The 18,410-nt window shown below is 36.4% G+C and overlaps 1 protein-coding gene across 1 annotated transcript in view; it reads left to right on the plus strand.

The window, feature by feature from the left end:
• The window catches only part of met (MET proto-oncogene, receptor tyrosine kinase), a 60,696-nt gene extending 43,111 nt beyond the window's left edge, over positions 1 to 17,585 (plus strand). The window contains exons 13-22 of the mRNA XM_077517246.1: positions 2,983 to 3,132; positions 6,973 to 7,126; positions 7,423 to 7,557; positions 8,999 to 9,253; positions 9,764 to 9,844; positions 11,088 to 11,269; positions 11,356 to 11,465; positions 13,032 to 13,197; positions 13,286 to 13,422; positions 15,179 to 17,585. Coding sequence (XP_077373372.1) covers positions 2,983 to 3,132; positions 6,973 to 7,126; positions 7,423 to 7,557; positions 8,999 to 9,253; positions 9,764 to 9,844; positions 11,088 to 11,269; positions 11,356 to 11,465; positions 13,032 to 13,197; positions 13,286 to 13,422; positions 15,179 to 15,467 — 1,659 coding nt within the window. The 3' untranslated portion in view covers positions 15,468 to 17,585. The remainder of the gene's footprint in view (positions 1 to 2,982; positions 3,133 to 6,972; positions 7,127 to 7,422; positions 7,558 to 8,998; positions 9,254 to 9,763; positions 9,845 to 11,087; positions 11,270 to 11,355; positions 11,466 to 13,031; positions 13,198 to 13,285; positions 13,423 to 15,178) is intronic.
• The last annotated feature ends 825 nt before the right edge of the window (positions 17,586 to 18,410 follow it).

Here is an 18,410-nt window from a genome sequence, read left to right on the forward strand (position 1 = left end):
TTGAAGCACTTATACACAACAGACCCCACTAAATTGTGAAAGAATAATTTAATCGCCTTTGCCTGTGACTGGAGCGTGGAAACAAAGTTTTGGTGAGTTGTCAGGAGAACTACAAGTTGGCCAAATATGTCAGAATGCTAAGATAGTTTGTTGTTTACTCTGCGGCTGACTGCATGCACGCTTGCGAACATTCCCACGTGCGCGCCTGTTTGGGTCACACCGGGAAGGAAACAATACAGAAATAAAAACAGGAAGTGGAGTTTGTTTCCCATCAGTTTTTTTGTTGTTTTTTTTTTGGTCCTGTCTCAGTGACCCAACCTTTATGAGCGTATTGTTGTTGCTGCCAAGGTCAAAACGCTTGACATTGTCAAATGAATTAACACAATAAAACCAGGGTTTTTTTCTTTATTCTTTTATTTTGTTTTGTATTATTTTACTCAGCTGACTGCAGCAGACGCTTCGAGGCAGCTGCGCTCAGAGCTTGGATTTTTTTTTTTTTTTTTTTTTTTTTTTTAATTCCCAGGCGTGACTCTTTCCTTCAGCCCTTCGGTGGAGACTACTTTTTATTTCAGCCGAACTTCAGACAAACCAAGCAGCATCTGATAAGGTTGAATTGAGCTACTGAGTGGGATTTGTATCTTGGTTACCGTATTTTCACGACTATAAGGCGCACCTAAAAGCCTTCAATTTTTTCAAAAGCTGACCCTGCGCCTTAGAATCCAGTGCGCCTTCTATATGGATCAATATTGAGCCGCAACAGGTCTCGCTGTCAAGACGCTATCGGTGACCCTGCACGATCGGTGACGCGCATGCGCAGAAGATCCCGCCATCTTGGATCGCTAGCTAATACTAATACTTTACCTCAGAGGAAATAATAAAACAGCTCTTTATTCATTTTGGAGTTGTCAGAAAGCTGGTTTGTAATCTATTAATAAAGTTTGACTGACCTATCTGACTGTTTTGTTGACATTCCCATTAGCGCAGCACCATCTAATGGATGCATAACGTAACCCCAGCTTCTACTGTAGCGCCTTATATATGGAAAAAGTTTTAAAATATGTCATTCATTGAAGGTGCGCCTTAAAACGCGGTGCGCCTTATAGTGCGGAAAATACGGTAATTATACGGCAATTTCTTCATACATTTTACAGAAATTGAAGTTTTCCTCAAGTTTTGGTATTTTATGACGTACCGCCCGGGCCTTTCGTCATCTTCAGTTTCATAGTTCGGATCCTGGTGCAGGAGTTGAATCAGTGTTTCTGCTTTTACCAGCATCATTTTTCCTCCAAGAAGCTGTACGGGTTTGAAAACTTTTGCCACTTGAGCACTTGACACACATAAACACAGTGGTCAACACACGCCGACCGTGAGTGGCGTGAAGGAACTCTGGCATGGCGCTTGATGGGAGACTCCCCGGCATTTGTCACCGTGACACTTTATTTAGAGGTGGAGACAGTCCCCCGCCAGTTTCCCTAACAAACTTGTTATCGGCGACGGCAGGAAAATTCCATGCAAATTTCATGCATTTGCATAGAAAATATCATTTGTTTATTAAATTTTTGGTATAATTATTTTTTAGGACTGTACTCATTCAGTATTTATATTTTTTTTCCCTACAGTAGCTATCATGCATTTTGTTCAGGGATTTATTTATTATTTTAGATATATTTATTTAATATTTTCATTATTTGTTTTTTTTTATTTATTCAATACTTGTGATTTTGTCGAATATTTATTTACAAATATTTCTTAATTTATTTTTGTTCAATATTTTACATCCTTTCATCCATCTTCTTCTAGAATTCAATATTAATTAAGTTATATATAAAATATGTTTACTTTCATTACATGTATTAATTTTTCATTTATGTAATTTATTTATTAATTATTCTTTATTATTTATTATATTGAATGCATTTATGTTTTATTTTATGAGGACTACAGATAGAAACTTTTTAATGTTACTGCACACTGTCCTTTTAATAAACTAAACTTCAACTTATGTTAATTATTATTTGTGGACAATATTTGCAAAATATTATTTTAATAATCGAAGTGTTATCTTATTTTTACATTATTTATATTATTTTAAATATTTATTTATGTATTAAATCAAAAATTCAATAGTTTCAAATAACCTTTTGACATATCATTTATTTTTTTATGTTGAAGGTAAATCTAATCAATTTTTTTTTAATGCAGGAATATTAAAATAACGTTAACAAATGAAATGCAACTGTTTGAAAGCTAACTTAATTTGTTTTTAGCACACACACACACGCACACACACACACAAAAACACTTTTATTGAGAGTACATGTGCATATGAGAACAGGTGCGAGCCTCCACTCTGTGTCAAATCTGGAAATCCGGAGCTGTCACGCTCGGAATGTGATCATTCTTTTTATTGCCTTCTGCTGCACTCAAACAAGCATGCCACTTGGCTATTACATGTGTGTGCGTACGTGCACGTGCACGAGTGTGCGGAAAGTTTCAGAAAAACAAAAGTGAGTAAGAAAGTGAGAAGGAGCAAAGAGTGACTGGTGTGTTGTCGCCAGACTATAATAAGCCTAACAACAACTTGTCTCCATGGTGATAATTCAATGGGAGTTTTGCTTTGCCCTCATTTGAATATTTAGTGGTATGTTTATTTACTCAACTGCAGACGGGGCAGATGCCAAAAGTCTAGCATTTAAGAGTCTTGTAATATTTAGTTTGAAATAGTTTTTTTGTTGTTGTTGCTAAAATTGGTGCAATAAAATGTATTTTAAATGATTTTTTATGCATATATCTCCTGATTTTATACTGAAATATAAAGTTTGTGTAGCCTACTGGTTTTTTTTAATTTATTTTTTTAGTTTTTTTTTTGTTCATTCTTTAATTAATTATAATTCCCAGTGACGAAAACCACACCTGGGAGTTGTGTGAGTGCTGCTGTTTTGGTCGGCAAACCGAATCGCGTAACCCTGTCGCTCCCGCCAGGGCGACCGCATGGACCGCGAGGCCATGAAGTGCCAGGTGCTGACCGTGTCCAACCGCAGCTGCGAGAGCCTCACGCTGGTGGGCAACACGCTGGAGTGCACCGTCCCCAACGAGCTGCAGGCGGCCACCGCCAAGGGGCTGCAGGTGGAGGTCAGCCACCGCCCTGCTTCATTTCAAACTGAACACCTTACTTTGCTGACACCTTGATTATGAAAGTAGCTTAGTTACTTTGCTGATTACTTGATTTTTTTTTTTTTTTTATGTAGCTGCTACTTTACCAATTACATTGCTTGATTTTAAAAGTAACTAATTAATTCATCATGAAAGTAACTGTTACTTTACTGATTACTTGATTTTAAAAGTATCTTAGTTACTTTGCTATTTACTTAATTTTGAAAGTAACTTTGTTACATCATTGATTAGTCTTTGATTTTAAAAGTAACAAACTCACTTTATAATTACTTGATTACGAAATTATTTTACTGATTACGTGACTATGAAATTAACTTTGTTACTTTACTGATTACTTGATTTTAAAAGTAACTTAGTTATTCTAGTAATACTTGATTTTGAAAGTAACTGTTACTTTATCAATTAGTCTTTTAATTTTAAAAGTAACTAACTCACTTTACTAATTACTTGATTATGAAAGTAACTTAGTTACATTGCTGATTACTTTAAAAGTAACTTGGTTAATTTACTAATTACCTGATTTTGAATGTAACCGCTACTTTACCGATTAAATTGCATGATTTTAAAACTAAATTACTTTACTAATTACTTCATCATGAAAATAACTTAATTTACTGATTACTTGATTTTTAAAATTATTTTATTCATTGATTAGTCCTTGATTTTAGAAGTAACTAACACTACTAATTACTTGATTATGAAAGTTAACTGTTAACTTTAGTGATTACTTGAATATGAAATTAAGTGTTACTTTCCTGCTTACTTGATTTTTCAAGTAACTTTAAAGTTACTATTTGCTTGTTTTTAAAAGTAACTTGAGTCCTCTACAGATTACTTGATTTTAAAAGTAACTGTTAGATTACAAGTTAGTTTATTAGTTATTTTTAGCAGATGCTGACAACTCTACTTAACATAAAAACAGCGACTGGTTCTACATTACTTTATTGGAAGTGCATTATTCACAGTAATGTTGTAAGGATACATTTATTTAAAATAAAATAAAATATTTACATCATTTTTGACCTTCCATAATCATTTCACATAAACATTATTTTAAAAAAATATATTTTTACAAAGTGATAATAGTCCTTAATGTTTGACACTAAAAAGCACAATATAATAAACTGAATAGGATTTTATGATTTAGTTGAAACATTCCTATTGAAAATATCATTATGGTGCAATATTGTGACCCAAGGTTGTACTTTTAGTTCTGTGTTATGTTTTCTTAGGTTAACACCCCCCCCCCCCTCCCCCAAGTCACTTGTTGCCATGGCGACGCTGGACTTTCTTTCTTTTTTCTTTTTTTTTATTGCGAGATCAGACACCGGATGCTGAAGCCTTTCACTCGTCACGTCTCCTCACGGAGGCTTTTACCATGTCAAGCCATCTGTAAAAAAGCAGGCAGAACGCTGAAGGAATGACGGAGAAAAAAAGTCAATAAAGACGATCACAGAGACGTGTAAATCTCGTCTTACGTCGCAGATCATGAAAGTGAGGCAGACAACTTAAAAACTGTATTAGAACTGCAACAGGATGGAATTAAGATACATTTCAATGAGGTATCATCTACAAGCATAAAAAAATCACTATGCAAAAGGAAGTATCATATACACCATTAATGATATTTTTTTAAGATATGCTAACATTTGGAAATCGCTAATGGTTAGCATCCACACTCATGGCTTTCGAAGCTTTTGAGCAACGGATATTTGAACAGAAACTTTGTAGCAATACATACGGACGGATATAACAACAATAATGGGCATCTATTCTTTATCTTGCACAGAAAATCACGAATTACAGCTTCTTCTTTTGTCTGAATCACTTGCAGTAGTAATAGAAGTGTTCTTCTTCTTTATTTGTGCCTGCATGTGTTTCTTATATTGCCTCCTGGTGGCCAAGGCAGCAATAGCAGCATTCAATCGCGATGCGCCAACAATGTGGTCCTAATTCGCTACTAAAACTTGTTGCCTCTTCTTGCCTTTTACATCAATGACGTTGAAGTGGCGGTTGTCCATCCTTCATCCTGAAAATGCTGTAATGTTTGAAAGAGTAATTAAATTGATTACTCATTAGTGGAAAACAAAAAACGGTGTTGGGAACATTCAACGTAACAAACAATTGGATGGTTTTCCCCTCTTGTCCTGTAGGGGGTAGTAATTTGCGTTATAAAATGGTGGCCAGCCACATCTTTTCAGCATAGTATAAATATATATTTCTATTATAAAATATATAATTATTCGAGCAGAAGTTAGGAACACTCAGAGATTAATTTAAGAAAAATATGTATTTTTAAAAAAGTTGCTCAAGAAAAAAGCAGTTCAAAATTGAACACATTTTTTTTTAAATTGTATTTTTTTTTTAGTTGTTGTGTAATATCCATGCATGATCTGACCTCCTGCTCCCATACCCACGTTGTTATTGAGCATAATATGACGTTTCATAAAGTGCGCAGTTAGCACAAAGCTAACAAAAGCAGACTTCAAACCGGAAATGCTCCCAGCCGACGCTATCAGAAGACCTTTATTTGTCTCCAGGCTAATATCCTTTAGCTGCGTTGGCGCGCACACACAAACACACACATTTCTGAAGTCAAAGTGGTAACCTCATATCCACTAAACTTAATAAAAGCAGAGGCAATATCACTGATGTAATCTGACCTCGGATAACTCCGTGTTTGTGTGCGTGTGCGTCCGTGTGTGTATAAATAATCTGTCTATATTGCTGGCTCTGTAAGGCTCAAGGGGATCAAACCTTGCAAGATTAAACTGCTCCATATGAAGCATTCAATCACACTAAGGTGGACTACTGTTTGTTTGCTTGCTTGTTTGTTTTTGTTTGCAGTTTTTTTAATGATTTGTATAGTTTTAAAACTGCATGTGTGCAAACCATTCAGTCATACTGATATGGATGATATTCTGTTATTTAATTTCATAGTTTACTTTGTCTTCGAGTTCGAATCATATTAAGAAATAATTGATGAAATTCATCCAATCACATCAAGGAGCATAACACTGCTTGTTTATTTATTCAAAAATAAAACCAAATAAAACCATTCAATCAGATTTAGCAATTTTAAGTAATAACGTGCCATGGAAATTATTATCCTTGTAGTTTTTACATTTTTTAATACAACATATGAACAATTTTAATTAATTAAACAATATTTAATATAATATAATTTAATATAAAATAATAATATAATTTAATATAACCACTAAATCACAATAAGTTGGAATTTGTTTTGTTTTTAAAATATAAAATCATATTTATGTTTTCATATTTTCTAAATTATATATGAAATTTTCATCTCTTGCCTTGTTTGTGTATGTATTACAAATAAAGTAAATTAATTAATTAAAGTATTACAAAAAATTTGTGAATCATCACAAAAGTGAAATTTGTTTTTAAATGTATTTTATATTTTTATTTATATTATATAATTGATTTCATAGTTTTTCCATCATGCTATTTTTGTATTTTTTATATTTATATATATAAATATGTATGAACCAGTCAATATTTATAAAAGAGGAATTGGTTCATTCATTTAATGTTTTTGTATTATTAAAAAGAAAACATTTTCATATATTGGTAATTAAATCAAAATAAATTAGCTTAATCACACTATTTTTTAAAGAATTTTATATTAAAAAATATTTTAAACATTCACTCACAAACTGGAATTTCTTGTTGTTGTTTTTTTTAATATATAATTTCATTGTATTTCTTTGATTTATTTTTACATCACACACACGCACACAAAAGTGAGAAATACGAATCTCTCTGTTCCAGTGGCGGCAGGCCGACTCCATCCGTCACCTGGGCAAGGTGACGCTAGCGCAGGAACAGGACTACACGGGTCTGGTGGTGGGCTGCGTGTTGGTCAGCCTGCTCCTGCTCATGCTCGCCACGCTGCTCATGTGGCGCAGGAACAAGCGCATTGACGGTGAGGCGGATTTCACTCTGCGCTAGCTTAGCAGCAAAAAATAAATAAATAAATAAAGAAAGGTAATAGTGGCTCGTGGTCCCCTCCGCTCCTGTAGGTGGCGGAAATGAGCATTGCAAAACAGGAAAACCGTCATCTTGTGTCGATGGGAATTTTCACAAATAATTTTAAATAAAGTGCTATCGTCATCAAATTCTGGTGAAAATTTTGTTCTAGATTAAAAAAAAACCCAAAACATTTCACTGAATAATTATGTTCCTCCTATTTTCTTCCCTCCAAAACCTCCTTTCTTGTAGATCTTTCCGAGGTGTGGTATGACGGCCGCGGTGACATCCAGCATCTGGACAGGCTTGCGAGCGCCAGAAGCATCAGTCCCTCCAACGAAATGGTGTCTCACGAGTCTGTGGACTACAGAAGTACGCTGCTGGAGGGTACGTGGAAGCTTCCCGCTATCGGCTGCACCGCTCGTAAACATTCACCAAACAAAAACAATTGCTTTTGACGCAAAGTAGACGACAGAGACAATAGCAGTTAGCGGTTAACGAACTCCAGCTTCTGCCAGTGAACACGTCTTCCTCGGCGTGAAATGGCCCTCTCCTCACCTGACCCCCGAGAACTGCAATGATCTCATCCGTCTACAATGGTGCGCAGGAACATGACTTTAGCTTATTAGCTAATAGCACAAGCACGCGTACCCCCTCAGGACTGATGAACCCAACAGAGGCTCCACACACACAAATATGACATCATCCATACCTGTTTCAACATGTTTGTGCTAGCTCGCCTCCTCGTCTAGCTAAATGGGCTCCAAATGTTCAAAGCAGTTGTCATTATTGACACAATGGATTAGTATACTAAAATTACTACTACTACTACTACTACTAGTTCAGTTGGGTTGTATTGTCCAAGGCCAAAAGTTCAATTTTAGTTTTTCACTCTATGGATTATTTTTAGTAGGCACTAATTGTCCGATTTTAGGTTTTAAAATTGGGAGGAAAAAACATTCTTTTTTTTCTTTTTCAGGTTTTTTTTTTTTTTTTAAACTCTATGAATTATTTCTAGCAGGGCCTGACTGATGATTTGACCATCTGATTTAATTGTCCATTATTAGCCTTTATAAAATTGTCAAGAAATTGGCTGATTTTTTATTTATTTTTTTAAGATTTTTTTTTCCTTAAATTTGTGGATTATTTCTAGTAGGGCCTGACCAATTAATCCACTGGCCGATTAAATCGGCCGATATTATCCCTTTAAAATTGCCTAAAATCAGTTGATTTTTTGTAGATTGTTTGTTTGTTTTTTTACTCTATGGATTGTTTGCTATGAATGTATTATTGTTAATGTTTTATGGTGTGTGTTCTGTAAAACACCATATAAATAAATATTAGTAGAGTTGATAATTTCTCATGTGGCCCGACCGACCGTTGTAAACTCTTTTTAAAAAAAATCGGCAAAAATATGCTTTTTTTTTTCTTGCAGTTTTTTTTGTGCACATTAACAGATCACAACATAAGCTATAAAAACAATAAAATAATTGTCAATTAATCAGCCGATTTTTCCTGACTTTTCACTTTGTTGTAAAGTTAACCAAATACGGACAAAGTAATGTTAAACAGTGAAATGTTTGCTTGTACGTTAAAAGCGTTTATGTACCAAAAAGTACTTATTTTATACATTATACAGTATTTGGTTTTTTTTTTTATATGAATTGGCCGATTAATCTGATATTAGAACTTTATTCTGCCAAATATCAGAATTGGCCTCAAAAAGTAATTCACACCTTAATTTCTAGTCCATTTATTTCTATTGTGCTATTGTGGCGTTGATCATAAATAAGTGATCCAGTTCCATGTTGGTTGCCCCCCCCCATAGACCAGGGCATGGAGCGTCCCGAGACTTGCCGGGCCGCACCCATCCTATTCGGGTCCAGCCGGGAGCTGCTGTCGCCTCGGCTGGGGGCGCTGGCCCGCGGGCTGGGGATGGACGGCGAGCTGGTGTCGCCTCTGCTGATGGCGCCGGTCCACATCGACTTGTCCGGCTTGCATCCCGACCTGCTGAGCGAAGTCCAGCACGTGGTGATCGCCCAGGACCGACTCCTGCTGCACCTCAACCAAATCATCGGCAGAGGTGAGGACAAGTTCGGGTTTTAAGAGAAGCAGAACTAGGGCACTCTGACAACTCAAAGATGGCCGTCCATGGGTCAAATTTGCACGCAACACAACAAGCCTCCCCACCCCGCCTCCTCCAGCCCTTCCTTAGCTTTTGAGATTAGCCCATGAAGGAAAAAGGAGCCTCCAATTTTCGCCGTGGTTTCACCGCGACTAATTCCTGCGGCGCTCGCAACCCGACACCCTCGGCCATCTGCGACGGCGTGATAGGGGAACGTCGCGCTCATTTCTTTCCCACCGCCGCCCCCCTGAGAACTTCCATGCCCGCAAACTGCGGCGGCTATAATTCATCGAGGGGGTGTTAATGAATAAAGCCTGGTGTTGAGTTACCCTTGCACAGTCATAATCGAGTCGCATGCTGTGTGTATGAACATGAAATGTGATGTCAATATGCATTGCAGTTGCGTGGATGTTAATTATGATGTGAATATGATTTCCTAAATGTATGTAATATGATGTGTTCCCACAGGTCACTTTGGATGCGTCTTTCATGGAACTCTACTGGAGCCAGACGGTCAGAATCAACATTGTGCCATTAAGTCTCTGAACCGTAAGATCCTCCTTCTTCTTCTTTCTTTTTTTTTTTTTTTTAACTCTTCACAACTTTTACAATTTGGATTTCTTTTTTTTCTTTTTTTTTTATGAACTTCCATGCAAAATTGTTGTTGTTTTTTTTACTTCTCCAAGCATATTCTGTTCCAAATAATTTTTACTTGATTTTAATTTTGTTTTGTTTTTTGTATATTTTTTTTGGTTAGAATAATGACATAATTGTTGTTTAGTTATTGTATAGTTTTTTTTTTAATTATTATTTTTAGTACATATTAAAAAGTTTTAAACTTTCTTCATTAACTTTCAAATAAAAAAATGTAAACAAATATAGATGGTGTACTATATTAAATATTTATTTTCACATTACATACAAAATTACCCTAAAAATTAATAGTAACGATTTATTTGTCATTATATAATTCACATTTATTATGTTCACGCATTTATTTATTTATTTATTTTTCACTTTTTAAAAATGCATTTTGAAATTAGTATTTTTTTTTTCAATTTTTAATAAATTTTTAAAACATTTTTTTGGCTACATTGTAATGTTTGGTTTTTCGGCAAAACTTTTGATATCAATTAGTCAATTAATGATTTATTTTAAACACTGATTTACTCGTATTTTTTTTTATTTGTTGGATTACCTTTTGACGCAGATGCTTGCACAATAATCTCCCAAAATGTAACATATTTATATATCATACAAAGCAGACAGTAACAGACATTCTGTTCCCAACCCAGCGAGATTTCCAATCAAACAAAGTACGACGTCGCAATCACGTTACCGGAGAATGACTTTATTTATTTTTAATAGTGGGGGGGTGGGTCTAAAAGTGATGAATTAGCGTGGCCTGGTGAGGAATTTAATCTCGTAAAGATGACAGTAAGAGAACGGGATGGGATGAGGTCTCCTCCCTTGGGATCACAACCTTTTTTGATCCCTCATCCCTTTGTTGCCTTTTGTTCCACGTGGAGGCTTCTTCCAGTCGCTATGGCAACCAGTCAAAGGCCACACAGGACCTCAAGTTCAGCAATTACATTCTTCGTGTCCCATTTTCATATAAATTCTGCTCAATTGGCAAAATGTGCAATTGGTGTCGCTACTTTAGAGCACTTCGTTGTTGGCCATGAGTGCACGGAGAGGTGGAGGAGGGTTCTATTTGCTGGGCCATCATTTCACGCAGACGGGCTGACCTGCTTACAGAGGTGCTTACTTTGCCCCCTCCCCCTCCCTAAAGGCATCACGGACTTGGAGGAGGTGACCCAGTTCTTGAAGGAGGGCATCATTATGAAGGACTTCAGCCACGCCAACGTGCTGTCGCTGCTGGGCATCTGCCTGCCGCCCGAGGGCTCGCCGCTCATGGTCCTGCCCTACATGAAGCACGGAGACCTGCGCAACTTCATCCGCGACGAAAGCCACGTAAGAACAGCAAAAAGGGGGTTTTTCCGGCCTCCAGTTGAGTCAGAGGCGGTGTGTGCGTGTGACGTCGCTGATTGGTCCCGCAGAACCCGACGGTGAAGGACCTGATGGGCTTCGGGCTCCAGGTGGCCCGAGGGATGGAGTACCTGGCCAGCAAGAAGTTCGTCCACAGGGACCTGGCGGCCAGGAACTGCATGTGAGTCCAAACGTATGACCCAAAACTGGTCCAACAGAGTATATGGAGGACCGAAACTGACAAAATTAAATAAAAAATCATTTAAAAAAAAATGTCAAAATGATATCCAAAAAATAAATATAAATGGAAATGAGTAGAACAAAAAATATATACATAAATAAATACATTTATATTTAATTTTTGAATTCGATTTTTCACATCTGTTTTTATTTTCACTTTTAGTCATTTATTTATTTATTTGGTCATTTATTTATTTATGTATTTATGTATTTATTTATTTATTTAGTCATTTATTTATTTTTAATTGTGGTAGTTTTGGTCCATACTGCCAATATTAAAAATAAATAAATGACTAAATAAATGGCTGAAAGTGAAAATAAAAACGGATGCAAAATTTTTTTTACAATTAAATACAAATGTATTTATTTATTTATGCATATACATTTAACGGAAATATCAGCAAACTTGATGGCCATTTAGGAAATATATATATATATATATATATATATATATATATATATATATATATATATATATATATATATATATATATATATATATATATATATATATATATATATATATATATATATATATATATAAGTGTAGATATTTCCGTTCTCTTTTGTGCCAACAGGCTGGATGAGCATTTCCGTGAGATTATTATTATTTTTGGATAATAATAAAGAAAGAATAAAGAATAAAATTCCGATCTAGAGGCCAATTCATTCAAGATATATATACTGTATAATGAATAAAATGACTTCTTTATGGTCCAGAAACAAATTTTAACAAACTGAATGAATTATAAGTAAACATTTGACTGTTTTACATTCCTTTGTCCTTAGTATTTGGTTAACTTTACAGAGAGAACAATCAGAGGAAAATGGTCTGATTTATTGCCAATTTTATTTTGGTGGTCAGGGGGATGCTTCAAGTGTAATGTGAAGTTTAATGTGTTAAAAAAATCGTCTGGTTGGATGATTATTATTATTATTATTATTATTATTATTATTATTATTATTATATCATGAGTTATCCATGAGTCATCCATTTGCCATGTGTGAAAATTACATACAATTTCTGAACTGCAATTTTCAAATCCTTTTTCTAAGCATCAGTACAACTTTTTCGATACAATTGTAGAAAATAATTATCACCTCTGTAATAATAATCTAAATGAATGCAACAAGTAAGTTGCCAAGTTTAAAGAGATAGTTTACTTATTTAGCCATTTTTGGCAGTCAAACATTAATATTTTGCCTATAATAAATTTGATATTTTCTTCATTTTTTATGTACAATTAGTACCTTTAAAAACACATTTTGCAACTTGCTGTCGACTGAAAATGACATCACAAGGGCTCAGGTAACCAATCACAGCTCAGCTTGTGAATGTCACATGACCCAACCTAGAAAACAAATTCATTATAGACAAAATATTAACTTTTTATTGCTATAATGGGGCTAAATAAGTGATGTATCCCTTTAAGTCCCTATTAACTTTGAAAACAATTGTTATGACAGCGCGCTCTGAATGAATTGCGTTCTCTTCTGTTGCCGACAGGCTGGACGAGAGTTACACGGTGAAGGTGGCCGACTTCGGTCTGGCGCGCGACGTCTACGACAAAGAGTACTACAGCGTCCACAACAAGAGCGGCGTCAAGCTGCCCGTCAAGTGGATGGCGCTAGAGAGCCTGCAGACGCACAAGTTCACCGCCAAGTCTGACGTGGTACAAAAACACACTCATACCTTAACGCGATTGAAACGAAATGTAGGAATTTCACGTGTTTTGACATTTGTTTGCGTTTGCTCCTCAGTGGTCGTTTGGCGTGTTGCTATGGGAGCTGATGACCCGCGGGGCGCCGCCCTACTCAGATGTCAACTCATTCGACATTACCATTTTCCTCCTGCAGGGGCGCCGATTGCTGCAGCCAGAGTTTTGCCCCGACTCCCTGTAAGTGTCATCCTGCTTATCCCTTCCTATTGACAAAAAAATAAAAAAAATAAAAATAAATAAAAAAAGGTAAAGCAGTGGACCCCCGCATCTATTTTATTTTTTAATGCAATTATGCTGGCTATCAATTATACGTAGATTTTTGCTATTTGTGGGCTGGACCAGTCCATATCAAAAGAAACATGAAAATACAGTACGTGAAAGTTTAAAGGAATACTTGACTCACTGAGTCATTGTCAGCAGTAAAAAGTTAATATTTTGTCTGTAATTAATGTGGTAACTTCATTAGTTTTTATGTGCAAATAATACTTTAAAAAGTCATTTTTGTACTTGCTGTCGACTGATGATGACATCACCTGTGCTGAGGAAGTAGGTAAACGACCAATCATGGCTCAGTTTACTGACTAAACCCAATAAACAGGTGAGCCATGATTGGCCGTTACCGACTTCCTCAGCACAGGTGATGTCATCATCAGTTGACAGCAAGTCGAAAATTTAAAGGTATTATTTGCACGTGAAAAATAATGAAGTTATCAAATTCATTCTGGACAAAATATTAACTTTTCACTGGTGAAAATGGTTCAATGAGTTGAGTATCCCTTAAAAAAAACAAAAATCAAAACAAAAAAAACCCCAATAAATTAAAAATAATTCTTTACTTATTTAAAAATGTTTGTGCAAAAAAAGAAAAGTTAAAAATAATTGTTGATTTTTTTTTTTTTAGGTTTTACAGCAAAACAAAAAAATCTGAAAGAAAATGCATAAAAATGTAATGCTTTTTTGTATTTAGCTAAAATAAGAATGCATGAAATAAAAATACGATTAAGATTAAAAAAAAAGTTATGTAAAAGAAAAAAATAATTCAATTTAAAATAAATAGAATGTCTTTTTAATGTAAGTTTCAAATGTTTTTTAAAAAATAAACAAAATAAATTGTGCACAAAAGGTTAAAAACAAGATGGAAATACATTTTTTAAATAAATAAAAAAATAGGTAATTACATTTTAAAGAGAAATAAAATGTATTAAAGTTTATTTTAAAAGTTTACAACTGTAAAAAAAATACATGCAAAAACAAGAATAAAAATAGCTTGTTTTAAAATGGCTGAACTTTAAAATATATATATATGTAATTTTTAAGTTAAAAAGATGCAAATTTCAGACCTGTCTAATTTGCTGAATATTCCGTTGTCATACAAAGTGTAAAAAAAAAAAGAAAAGAAAAAAAAGATAATTATAGATCTGGAAGGCTCTAATCAAGACTCTTAATTTGAGGTACAACTTAGTGTGATTTATTAAAATGACATTTTGACCTTACTTTTAGTGAAGCTTTGAAACCCTCTCAAAGCAAAGACAGTATTTCAAGTGTTGATTTGTAGAAGCAGACAAGCAAAAATACGCGACGTGAACCTAACATGACATGACAGCTGCTGGCCAAGACCGACCTTTTTCTTCTTAACCGCCTCTGTTCCTGGAAATCGGACGCCGGCTTTCTTTTCCCTCGTCGTGTTTCCTTATCTCGACTCGTCGCTTAGCGCCCATCGCGTCGGCATTCCAGCCACTCTCGTCAGGAAGGCCCATCAATCAGGCGGGAGCGTCAAAGTCAGCAGAGATTTGCAACGTGTCTTCCCTTCTCTGTCAAAAGGCTATTTTTTTTGGATCCGCTCCCGACGGGCGAGCGTTTCCCGACGCATGAGCCAAAAACTGATGAAGACAATCATGTTTTTGTTTGGTCTCACATTGAACTTTGCTTGCAGCTACACGGTGATGGTGGAGTGTTGGCACCCGAAGCCGGAGCGCCGTCCGTCCTTCTCCGACTTGGTCTCCAGCATCTCGGCTATCTTCTCCAGCTTCAGCGGCGAACACTACGTCCTGCTCAACACCACCTACGTCAACATCGACAAGATGAGCCCCTACCCGTCCCTGCTCGCCACCACCGACCCGGCTTCCTCTTCCTCCTCGTCATCCGAACCCTCCACCTCCGCCTCGCTGGCGACGCCCCACCCGCTCCTGTTTTGCCACCGTGAGCGGGATTGTTGCGCCTGACGATTTGCGAGGGAAAGAACTACTGTTGTGTCCCAACACTGGACAGAGGACGAGCTCTTAATGTACATAGATAGTTGATCGTCTCAACTTGTTGACTTCCTGGATGTTTTTGGGAGGAAGTCGGAAGACTTTGAGGAAGAACGTCGCTCTTGTTAATGTGAATAATGTTGCGTGAAAAAAAACAACAATGTTGCAGCTCTGTGACAAAAACAAGACAATGGTCAATGGTTCATCTTCTCAAGACTTTTTTTTTTCTTTGCTTTTTCAAAAGTGAAGCCTGTGTCACTTAGCAACATGAAATTTGGTACGCACGTTTGTCATCAGCAGCCCCCCCAAAAAAAAAAGAAAAAAGAAAAGTGGTCTAAAGCAGTCAGTTTAGGCTCGTTTACAGGAACTCTTCCAAGACGAAACTGTTGTCCCTTGGAATGTTTTGAAAATTCAGCCCCTAAATCCAGATTCGCCTAGCAACATGAGATTTGGTAGCCATGTCAACCATGAGTAGACCCACAAAAAAGTTTCAAGAAGCCATGTCCCAAAATGCACAGGAATTCTGCCAGTTTGGTTTGAAGCAGCCATTTTAGGCTCATTTTGTAGTGGTCATTCAAAGACAAAATCGAACTGAAGATTTCGTCAGATTGCTAAAAAAATTTAAGGCAAGTACGCTAGAAAAGATGCGGGATGCAAAATTGTTGGGATTTTTTTTTTTTTTTATGTTTGATTGACATGTCCACTCACAAAAAAAAAAAAAAAAAAAAAGCGGACATTTTAGGCTCATTCTGGCCATGTCCTGTAGTCTCAATTAAAGATTCTTTATTTGAAAATTCAGCCATTGGAGCTTGCCAACAAGGAATTTGATAGGCTGTCATTAGTAGACGCACAAAGAAAAAAAGTCTCAAGAAACCATGTACAAAAAGACAAAGGAAGTCGGCCATTTTGTTTTGAGGCAAACCATTTTGGCTAATTTTGGCCATTTCCAGGGATCCGTCAAAGACAAATTCTACGGAAGCGTAGAGCTGCCAATGTGGAGTAAACATTTTTGGCTGGCGAGATGTTTGAACATACTCACAAATATGTTCGAACATACTCGCAAATATGTTCGAACAGTCGTAAATACGTTTGAACATACTCGCAAATACGTTCGAACATACTCGCAAATATGTTCAAACGTATTGAAATATGTTCGAACAGAGTCGTAAATACGTTCGAACATACTCGCAAATATGTTTGACAATACTCGCAAATATGTTCGAACATACTTGTAGGCTACATGCTACAACGTTAGCATACCTTCCCATAATGCCACGGGGTATTATTTGCGCATGAGCGAATGAAAACAAAACCCCATTTTTTAGGCATTTGGGTCACATTACCAATTCATTAGAAAATTAAGTAGACAAAAAAACAGTATTCATTCGTAACTTTTAACTTTATTTTTTTCGCCCCATAATGCAATGGGGTATTACGCTTGCGCACTTACCACTTACCACAGCAGTCGAGTATGTTCGAACATATTTGCGAGTATATTCGAACATACTCGGCAGCCAAAAATGTTTACTCCACATTGGCAGCTCTACGCTTCCGTAAAATTCCTCCTTGTGATTTTGTTCTCATTTCTAAAAATATTCATTAGATGATTTGTAATAACAAAACATTTTTCTTCGGTCATCATCAAAATAATCGCGGCCATACTTAAAAAATCACATAACCTTCAAAAATAGCAGCATGGCCAAAAAATGACAAATAAACAGAATAATCCAAGATTAGTTGTACATTGTAAAAAATAAATACAAATGTTTTGTTTTTGTTTTGTTTTTATTAAGTTGCCACATCGACAGACTGAATGTTTGCTCTGAGAAGAAAACGTCTGTATTATACTTGTAGCGGCGACATTTTGACGACGAACTCACTGCCATATTGTAAATAAAAACACGTCGAGTCATGTTTAGCCTGACGTTAGCCACTTTCATTGTGGAAAAAAAAGTGCAGACTGTGTGTGCTTTGTGTTGTACGTTGTGCGTGCGTGTGTGAGTGAGTGGGTGAGAGTCAAAACAAGCCTGGAGGTACATGTTCATCTTCTTACGCGATGTCACAAATAAATCCACACGAGTTTCCTACGTGCATGCGTTTCTTGCTCTAATTGAATGTCTTGCGTGAACACACCTGTCCTCCAGGTGAATGCAGAAACACTTTCGTGTAGTTACACGCGTGTGAATTATGGCGGCTGTCATTCCTTTCGCAGTTTGTGGGCCTGATAGACACATACGCAATCATGCGCTGACAATCATGCAGGTGTGTGTGTGTGTGTGTGTGTGTGTGTGTGTGTGGGAGGGTGGGGGGGGGCATAACAAAAACATCAAAGTGGTTGTTGGGACTCAAATGCCTGCTGTTGTGTTCATTCGCATAAGCGTCCGTCTTTTCCCATTGGTTGTGGATAACCTCCAACCTATGACCTCATTTTGACCTCTCTTGACTTATGAACCCCCCGCAGGTAGCGTCTAGACAGGCTCCTCCCCCACACATCCCTGTTTGATGTAAGCGAGTCGTGACAGTGGCTTTGAGGCCTTTTGGCTCTTGTCTGATGCATGTTTTCATGTCCAGGTATGTACTAACATTTTTTTCATAATTCAACCCCCCCCCTCTCCTCCCGGAGCCAGTTGGCAACGTGAAATGAAATTGGTAGGCATGTCTATTACAAGTAAACCCATGCTTGAAATGACTCGGAAGTCTGCCATTTTGTTTGAAGCGGACATTTTAGGCTCATTTCCAAGGAGCGTTGTAGCACCTACGGGAATGTTTTGAAAAATTCAACCCCCGGAGCCAGTTTCATTGAGCAACATGAATTTTGGTAGGCATGTTTATCAGGAGTAGACAGGCAACAATTCAGTCTGGAAAAAGTCATATCAGACAACAGGAATCATTTTTGGTTGGAGAAATTTGAATTTT

Source organism: Festucalex cinctus, chromosome 3, assembly GCF_051991245.1.
Source record: "Festucalex cinctus isolate MCC-2025b chromosome 3, RoL_Fcin_1.0, whole genome shotgun sequence".
NCBI classification, from domain to species: Eukaryota; Metazoa; Chordata; class Actinopteri; order Syngnathiformes; family Syngnathidae; genus Festucalex; species Festucalex cinctus.